The sequence below is a fragment of the Oncorhynchus kisutch genome, linkage group LG10 (assembly GCF_002021735.2).
Source record: "Oncorhynchus kisutch isolate 150728-3 linkage group LG10, Okis_V2, whole genome shotgun sequence".
Lineage (NCBI taxonomy): Eukaryota > Metazoa > Chordata > Actinopteri > Salmoniformes > Salmonidae > Oncorhynchus > Oncorhynchus kisutch.
This window is the reverse complement of record NC_034183.2, coordinates 22,032,070-22,041,529: the sequence shown is the minus strand read 5'-3', so window position 1 is coordinate 22,041,529 and position 9,460 is coordinate 22,032,070. Positions and strand designations below refer to the sequence as shown.

General features: G+C 39.4%; 1 protein-coding gene across 2 annotated transcripts; it reads right to left on the bottom strand.

Annotated features, from left to right (window-relative positions):
• Nucleotides 1-3,776: 3,776 nt before the first annotated feature.
• On the bottom strand, nucleotides 3,777-9,047 carry LOC109897922 (inhibitor of growth protein 5-like). Of its 2 annotated transcripts, XM_020492600.2 has the most exons (8): nucleotides 8,583-9,047; nucleotides 7,270-7,341; nucleotides 6,961-7,127; nucleotides 6,745-6,856; nucleotides 6,550-6,649; nucleotides 6,319-6,454; nucleotides 5,145-5,206; nucleotides 3,777-5,024 (listed from the first exon to the last, which is right to left on the bottom strand). In XM_020492600.2, exons 1-8 carry the CDS (start codon nucleotides 8,617-8,619, stop codon nucleotides 4,985-4,987), a joined length of 726 nt encoding a protein of 241 aa, XP_020348189.1. In that variant the 5' UTR covers nucleotides 8,620-9,047; the 3' UTR covers nucleotides 3,777-4,984. The 2 variants fall into 2 exon arrangements, with proteins under 2 accessions (XP_020348189.1, XP_020348188.1); XM_020492599.2 differs by lacking the exons at nucleotides 3,777-5,024; nucleotides 5,145-5,206 and adding an exon at nucleotides 5,221-5,907 and having other exon boundaries at nucleotides 8,583-8,840.
• Nucleotides 9,048-9,460: the final 413 nt, after the last annotated feature.

Genomic DNA, 9,460 nt, shown 5'->3' with positions numbered 1-9,460 from the left:
CTGAGCACTTGTTGGCTGCTTTTCCTTCACTCTGTGGTCCTACTCATCACACACCATCTCAATTTGGTTAAGGTCGAGGATTGTGAAGGCCAGGTCATCTAATGCAGGACTCCATCACTCTCCTTCTTGGTGAAATAGCCCTTACACAGCCTGGAGGTGTGTTGGGTCATTGTCCTGTTGAAAAACAAATGATAGTCCCACTAAGCCAAAACCAGATAGGATGGCGTATCGCTGCAGAATGCTGTGGTAGCCATGCTGGTTAAGTGTGCATTGAATTCTAACTAAATCACAGACAGTTTCACCAGCAAAGCAAGCCCACACCATAACACCCCCTACTCCATGCTTTACAGTGGGAAATACACATGCAGAGATCATCCGTTCATCCACACCGCGTTTCACAAAGACACAGCGTTTGGAACCAAAAATCTCACATTTGGACTCCAGACCAAAGGACAAATTTCCACCAGTCTAATGTCCATTGCTCGTGTTTCTTGGTCCAAGCAAGTCTCTTCTTATTATTGGTGTCCTTTAGTAGTGGTTTCTTTGCAGCAATTTGACCATGAAGGCCTGATTCACGCAGTCTCTTCTGAACAGTTGATGTTGTGTCTGTTACTTGATCTCTTTGAAGCATTAATTTGGGCTGCAATTTCTGAAGCTGTAACTCTAATGAACTTGTTCTCTGCAGCAGAGCTGTTCATGCCATAATATGGACTTGGACTTTTACCAAGTAGGGATGTATTCTATATACCACCCAACCTTGTCACAACACAACCAATTGGCTCAAATGCATTAAGAAGGAAAGCAATTCCACAAACTAACTTTTAACAAGGCACACCTGTTAATTGAAATGCATTCCAGTTGACTACCTCATGAAGCTGGTTGAGAGAATGCCAAGAGTGTGCCTAGCTGTCATGAGTAGGTGTTCTAAAACTTTTGACCGGTAGTGTATACTACTCACTGGCCTCTCTCTCTGTGCTGGCACATATACACTACTCACAAGGGATCCCTCACCCTCAACCCATCTTCCTCTACTTTATTCACTGCCTCTGGCCACCTCTATCTGCCTCTCTCGCACCGGACACATCTGATCCCCAGAAACATGGGCACCCCTACAGTTGACACATACAACTTTTACAACACCGAAATTACACAAGCTCTCCTGCACACTTCCTACATCTTGGAATCTCCCTCCTACACACATGACATGACCATAAATGTTGCACCAGAAACACTGCAGTGGCTCTGGCACACAAGATCTAACAGGATAATTGATATATCCTAACATTACTTTATCATATAAAAAATCCTTCCTGTTTGGCCCTGTCCGGGGGTGTCCTCGGATGGGGCCACAGTGTTTCCTGACCCCTCCTGTCTCAGCCTCCAGTATTTATGCTGCAGTAGTTTGTGTCGGGGGGCTGGGGTCAGTTTGTTATATCTGGAGTACTTCTCCTGTCCTATTCGGTGTCCTGTGTGAATCTAAGTGTGCGTTCTCTAATTCTCTCCTTCTCTCTTTCTTTCTCTCTCTCGGAGGACCTGAGCCCTAGGACCATGCCCCAGGACTACCTGACATGATGACTCCTTGCTGTCCCCAGTCCACCTGGCCATGCTGCTGCTCCAGTTTCAACTTCCACCTGACTGTGCTGCTGCTCCAGTTTCAACTGTTCTGCCTTATTATTATTCGACCATGCTGGTCATTTATGAACATTTGAACATCTTGGCCATGTTCTGTTATAATCTCCACCCGGCACAGCCAGAAGAGGACTGGCCACCCCACATAGCCTGGTTCCTCTCTAGGTTTCTTCCTAGGTTTTGGCCTTTCTAGGGAGTTTTTCTACACCTGCATTGCTTGCTGTTTGGGGTTTTAGGCTGGGTTTCTGTACAGCACTTTGAGATATCAGCTGATGTACGAAGGGCTATATAAATAAATTTAATTTGAGTTTGAAACGGAGATTCAAAACTCAAAAGGACTGACAGTGACTCCTCTGTTTCATCCCTCTCACTACTGGGTCTGCGTCGAACCAAACCGTGGGCACCACAAACACCAGGAATCCTCAGCTTCAATTGCTCCACCTGCACACTTAATGCTACCACAGAAACCACTAATTTCCCCGCTTCTTTACTACCTCCCTTATCTTACCTCATTTGCACACACTATAAATATACTTTTTTCTCTATTGTTTTATTGGCTGTATGTTTGTTTATTCCATGTCTAACTCTGTGTTGTTATTTGTGTCGCACTGCTTTGCTTTAACTTGGTCAGGTCGCAGTTGTAGATGAGAACTTGTTCTCAACTAGCCTACGTGGTTAAATAAAGGTGAAATAAAATAAATAATTATGCTGCCACCACTGTGCTTCGCGGTTGGGATGGTGTTCTTCGGCTTGCAAGCCTCCCACTTTTTCCTCCAAACATAATGATGGTCATTATGGCCAAACAGTTCTATTTTTGTTTCATCAGACCAGAGGACATTTCTCCAAAAAGTACTATCTTTGTCCCCATGTGCAGTTGCAAACCATAGTCTGGCTTTTTTATCGCTGTTTTGGAGCAGTGACTTCTTGCTTGCGGAGCGACCTTATAGGTTATGTCGATATAGGACTCGTTTTACTGTGGCTATAGATACTTTTGTACCCATTTCCTCAAGCATCTTCACAAGGTCCTTTGCTATTGTTCTGGGATTGATTTGCACTTTTCGCACCAAAGTACATTCATCTCTAGTAGACAGAACACGTCTCCTTCCTGAGCGGTATGACGGCTGCGTGGTCCCATGGTGTTTATACTTGCGTACTATTGTTTGTACAGATGAACGTGGTACCTTCAGGCGTTTGGAAATTGCTCCCAAGGATGAACCAGACTTGTGGAGGTCTACAATTTTTTTTCCTGAGGTCTTGGCTGATTTCTTTAGATTTTCCCATGATGTCAAGCAAAGAGGCACTGAGTTTGAAGGTAGGCCTTGAAATACATCCACAGGTAAACCTTCAATTGACTCAAATGATGTCAATTAGTCTATCAGAAGCTTCTAAAGCCATGACATCATTTTCTGGAATTTTCTAAGCTGTTTAAAGACACAGTCAACTTTGTGTTTGCAAACTTCTGACCCACCGGAATTGTGATACAGTGAATTATAAGTGAAATAATCTGTCTAAACAATTGTTGGAAAAATTACTCGTGTCATGCACAAAGTAGATGTCCTAACCGACTTGCCAAAAGTACAGTTTGTTAGCAAGAAATTTGTGGAGTGGTGAAAATCAACCTAAGTGTATGTAAACTTCCGACTTTAACTGTATATACTGCATTCTATACTATCTATTGAATCTTAACATATGCCGCTCTGACATTGCTCATCCATATATTCATAGATTATTTCCATTCCTTACTTAGATGTGTGTATTAGGTATTTGTTGTGGAATTGTTAGATATTACTTGATAGATATTGCTGCACTGTCGGAACTAGAAGCACAAGCATTTCACTCCACTCGCAATAACATCTGCATGTGACCAATAAAATTTGATTTGACTTGGTCAGGGAGAGGTTGAAAATGTCAGTAAAGACACTTGCTATTCAACTGGACATACTCTGTACCATCACTCATTCATATATCTTTATGTACATATTCTTTATCCCCTTACACTTGTGTCTATAAGGTAGTAGTTTTGGAATTGTTCGCTAGATTACTTGTTGGTTATTACTGCATTGTCGGAACTAGAAGCACAAGCATTTCGCTACACTCGCACTAACATCTGCTAACCATGTGTATGTGACAAATAAAATTGGATTTGATTTAGATTTTATTGAAATATTGAATAGTTGTAGATGTTTATTGATATGAAACACTGGCATGTACAAAACACAAATACTTTGGCTCCTTGGACCTTTCTCCATTTTAACAACATTATTCTTGTACAAGATTGATACATTCACAGTTGAAAAAAAAAAGAAAGTTATGCTAAAACCCTAAAAATCCCAAAACAATGAATAAAAACTAAAGATCTTTGGAAAGGAAATCACAATTGTCACATGTCCTTGTCAACATTGTATATCAAAGGACAATAGTATTTTGTGTATGGTTAGAATAATAAGTGGCATAATTGCTTATGGTCAACCTTAAAAACATGCAATAACTTTAATATAATAAAATTCTCCACATTCTATATTTTAGGTCAACAAAATATTCAAAAGCAATAGCAGTGGACCTTGGTTCCAGTGAATAGCTCAGAATCATTAACCTGTTTCATTATTGTTCAATTTCTTACAAATGTTTGTCTTTCATTTGTACTTTACAGCAGCGTGAATAAAGATCTTTGGAAAGCCATTCCCCACAACAACAAAAAAATAGGGCTTGCACTATGTTCACTTTATCTAGGGAGTAGTGATTGTTAAATTGTTTATCATTAGTGGTGAACAGCTGATTTTTTTATTCAAAGTGCTTTAACGCTTGCTGGTTATGTTGGCAAAGAGATACCAGTCCCTTCCTAAATGTCTGATCATTATCACCATAACCCATTCAAGAGTGGGCAAATGCGTTTGATAGTCAATATAGTGCACCTTTTACCAGACAGCTTATTACTCCAAGACTGGACGGAGTGAACTTTTATGTGTGGTTGCTTGGTTTAAGATAGATTTTTTTTAGGCAGGATTCAAGATTGCAGTATATGCATGTGCTTGAATCCGAGAGGTAGCTAGGTAACTAAAATGCAGAAACAAATGAGATATTAACACTGGCCCTAATATTTAAGTGAGGACAGAATAAAAGATGGAAACTAAACCATGAAAAAAATGATGTGTTATCAGCTGTTGAATTTGTTTGTAAAATACAAAAACTTAAATGTTTACATATTTCAAGTACTTTGAAAAAAAGCTTTGTATTTAGACCATAATATGTATGCACGGCCATCATAGAAAGGGAAATAATTTTGTAAATATATTACACTATTTTACTACATAGACAAAATACATATTTATAGAAAAGTACTTTAAAGAAATATATCTCATTTTTTCTTCTTATCCTGGGTGCACCGTGGACAAAACCTGAAAAAGACAAAATAAAAGTACAAAAAGGTAATGCATGTAATCAACATTCCCAAATTCATTCGCTTTTAATTACATGTATAATACACTTCATTAACTAATTGTAAAAGATTCACCTACCATTTTCCTTTGGGCTTTGTAGCAAGATCAACACAAGCAAAGTGAAACCACTCAATTGGACACTGTTTGAAAAATAAAAACATTGGTAAAAAGACATCAACATTTCAGTATTCTTTTGATTAACTTGTAGAATCTATAGAGAATACCCAGGGCTCTACAGTGTGAACATTTTAATGTGCGATCTGAGATTTTATTTTGGGAGCGCCGTGTGCCTAGAAAAATCAATCACACAGATAATTGTTATAATGATTAGGCTTCGCTGTACCATTGTTTTCGAGTGCCCCATGGATAAAAGCGTGTGCAGATTTGTTACTTTCATGGTTACACCATTACTACAGCGAAAACCGATTGTTTCTAGCACAAAAAGGTCAAAAGATATTACCGGCGCAATGTTTTATTCCTCCTATCGTGAATTGGCTAGACATTCAAAAACCATTTTGCTGGCTGTTCCAAAACCACTTGCAGGTAGTTGTTTACACCTTGTTCAGTCATGTAACCTTGTTAGCTAGCTATCTAACAGCCTGGTCACTTAATTACCATTTTTAAGTGGGTGATGTGAGCCCTGAATGATGATTGGCTGGAAAAGGGATTGCTCTTTCAGGAAATCAATGATCATATAGCAATAAACTTGACACTCTTAAAGAGACCGTGTACAATTTTCTATATAATGCACCTCAATAAGTAGTGCTTTTACACAATGTAGAAACCTAAATCCCCTTTGGCTTTGTAGTAAGGTCAACAAGTGAAACCACTCAATTGGACACAGACAAATTTGGTATGAAGACAACATTAAAATGTAGAAACCTAAAACATATTTTAACTTTTATGATATACAAATGCCTTTACAGGGTTAGAACATCAGTTTTATAGCACATAAAAGTAGCAGCAGGGTAGCCTAGTGGTTAGAGCGTTGTTCTGCCCCTGAACAGGCAAGTTAACCCACTGTTCCTTGGCCATCATTGAAAATAAGAATTTGTTCTTAACTGACTTGCCTAGTTAAATAAAGGTAAAATAAATAATTTAGGCTAAATTAAACAAATATTTTCTGGTGCTCCTACATTTTATGTTGTGCTCCTAACACAACATACATTTTTTAATTTAGAGTCCTGAGAATAGCACTAATTTCAAAGCATTCTTTGAATAACAAGACAACCAATACCCAATAAAAACTTACATCAGGGTTATCACATCCAATCATCTCTCCATATGACACTTGATGGCACAAGCAGTATGTTGGCTCATTGGGATCAACTGGCATGTCCAAAACATCTGACGGTTGCATTGGCAGGAGAGCAGAACTCAATCCTGGGCTACAGACGTTAATAGATGGTAAATAATATTAAGGGAGAGTGAGAACCAGGCAGACGCACGTAAATAGTACTTGCTTGTAAAACCTTTTCAATACCTATTTTTAAGCTTTTTCTTCCTGGGAGAATCCTCATCCGATGATTTCCTGCCTCTCCCCTTGGGTCCTCGCTTCTCCCTTAGTCCCTGACCTTCACCCTCTGAAGCAGATATTCACAGCAATGGACATGGAAGTTAGTTTACCTGTCGTAAATGTGCTGTAGAAGTATTTCCCACCAACAGTCTCCCTGCTTACTCTTTAACCCTCTTCCTTCTGGACTTTCATAGCCGCTCACTTCCAGCTTCTCCTTCAGCTCATTCTCAAATCGGGCCAGGTCTGCATCCAGCCTGCGGATATGCTTGTCCACCTATGACATGCAGACAATTAGATTGGTTTTGCATTATCTATTGACCAATAGTGAAAGTATTGACACATCTTTATGTACTCATATGCCAGGTTTGGAGCACTGACCATTTCATATGTCTGCATTGCAAGCTGCACTTTGTCATCGCTGAACTCTTTGCACTTGCTGTAAGCACTCTGGATCTTCTGCAGGTGCTCAACCCTCTGTTCCGAAGCCAAGTTCCTTACACTTGAGATGTACTCCTCTGCCAGCTTGTCGATCTCTCCTTTTTTCTCTACATAATTGCAGAAACATTTTTATACTGGATAATGAAAGATGCTGAACTATACAATACTGATGGGGCATGAAACCATGTGGTAAATCAAGTGATCAAAACTGTATCTGTGATCAAATGTATTTCTTGTGCAGTATTGTACCTTCAGTTCTATTGTCCAGGTCCCGCATCAGTGTAAAGTTTCTCTGTAGTTCACAGGGCAGATTCTCAATACCTGGGGGAATGGATTATGATTGTTAAGAGCAGTCATTCAGTAACTACAATAGTTCATAATGAGAACAAGATACGATTTGATGGTAACACACAGCTGACTGCTCATGGCTCTTTGCAGCATTTTGGCGATGATTTCCATTGCCTGTACTGCATAGCCACGCACAGGACTTCAAAAAACACAGGTACATCTGTGGCAATCAATATTTGTTTGCTCGTGCCCAAACCAATGTCTTGCAGGTGTTTACATGGTGTTGCGCATGTGGCAGGGAATATAAATGTCAAGGCAGTACATGTACTCTAAAAAGTCTGTGAATATAACATTTCGACCAGCGGAAGGACCAACCACAGACAACCAGTACAGTTAATTCAACAACATCTCTTTTTAGGAAACTTTCCAAGTTTTTGCAGTGCTTTGGTTCAGACGACACCAATAATTGGTATTCACTCTTATTTACTAGGCAAATGGTTCTTGTACTTATTTTCTACACTGAATGCAGTCTGATGAGCGTTACCAAATAACAGGTGGCCACATCAAAATGGATAATGTTAGCTGGATCATGACATCTGTACTACCAAATAAGTTCAACCTAAATGTTTTCCTGGAAAACAAGATAATGTTTAAAGTTTGGCGGAAGTGAGACCCAGTTAGTGAAACTGTGCTTGTGACGCACTTTTAAATTAAACATCGCGGCCCGTGTATACTTGCCTCCCGGCAGAAAACGAGGTCGCGTCACCGCCATCTAACTAGAGCAAAGTACATTTTATGATCATGGATAACTGAGACCCTAAATAAATTAAACCTAGCCGTTTAGCTAACTAGAACAACACCTTATTGTTGGCTTGCTGCGAACGTTACCAGTAGCTAAATAAGCTGAAAACAGCCCTCGTTTTAGTTTGAAAAAAAACATTTTCTCTACAATTTATGCAATTGCTAGTTAGTCTTGTCCTTGTAACGTTAACTCACACACGTTAGATAAGGCCAACAATGTAAAGCATTTAATCGAACATACAACTCCAATGACCTAGCGAGTTACTAGACTGCTAACAAAAACAAATACAGTTTGCTAGCTAGTTTCAACGTTAGTCGTGTCGAAAACGTAACGTTCATATCAATAATAGACAACTTGCTTGGCTATAACGTCGCTAGCTAAGAAATTCGAGACCGAAAAACTCAAGATTCGAAATGTATTAAGACAATTTACACAACTGATCAAATTAAGTTAGCTAACGGTAGATACTCACTGTCAAGGTAATGTTCCAGGTATATTGCCGTCGCCATCTTTTCACTGTTAGTTTACAGGGCTAGCGAACTAGCAAGTAACGTTAGCTAAACAAGCACATTTTTCCTACCTACAGTTAGCTAGCATATGCTGCGTTCATAACCAAGTAGGAAGGTGATATTGACTAATGTTGTGTAAATACGAGTTGGATACATTCACGTGCTTTGAAAAACAAGCTGTGTCAACCGTAAACTACAAGTACAGCTAGCTATCATGCTTATAAACAAATTAGTGTTCAAAACCCATATTAATAGATAGATTTTTTAAATAAATGTTTTGTTATTACAAAAATGTCAAACGCTAATATTGGGGTAATTTCTTAGTATGTGACATCAGAGGTCAGATTGTGGGAGAAGTTCATGGTGCTTTCATGACATCGGTGATCTCCAGGTCGGAAAGTTGTAGCTCTAGAAAGATGGCCGAGTTTCCGACTTTGATTCCGAGTTGGATGACCGTTCAAATGGATTTTTCCCAGTCGGAGCTTGTTTTTTTTGTGTGTTTGTTTTAGAGTTCCCAGTTGTCGTGAATACTCGGATGTCGGAGATTTCAGAGTTACCAGTTGCTTTGAATGCAGCATTAGGGTACGTTCCACAGCTAAGGCGAGGTGATGCGACGGACAAACCACGAAATTGGGGAGAATTATATATATATATATATATATATATATATATATTCTGGATGTGATTAGCTGATACCTAAAATACCTATACAGGCGATGTAAGACCTGTCTAACAATTGAAATACAAATGTCCACAAAGGCGAAAGGCAGGCAGGAGGAAGCGAGATCAGGCTTCCTCCTGCCTGCCTTTCGCCTTTGTGGACATGTATTTCAATTGTTAG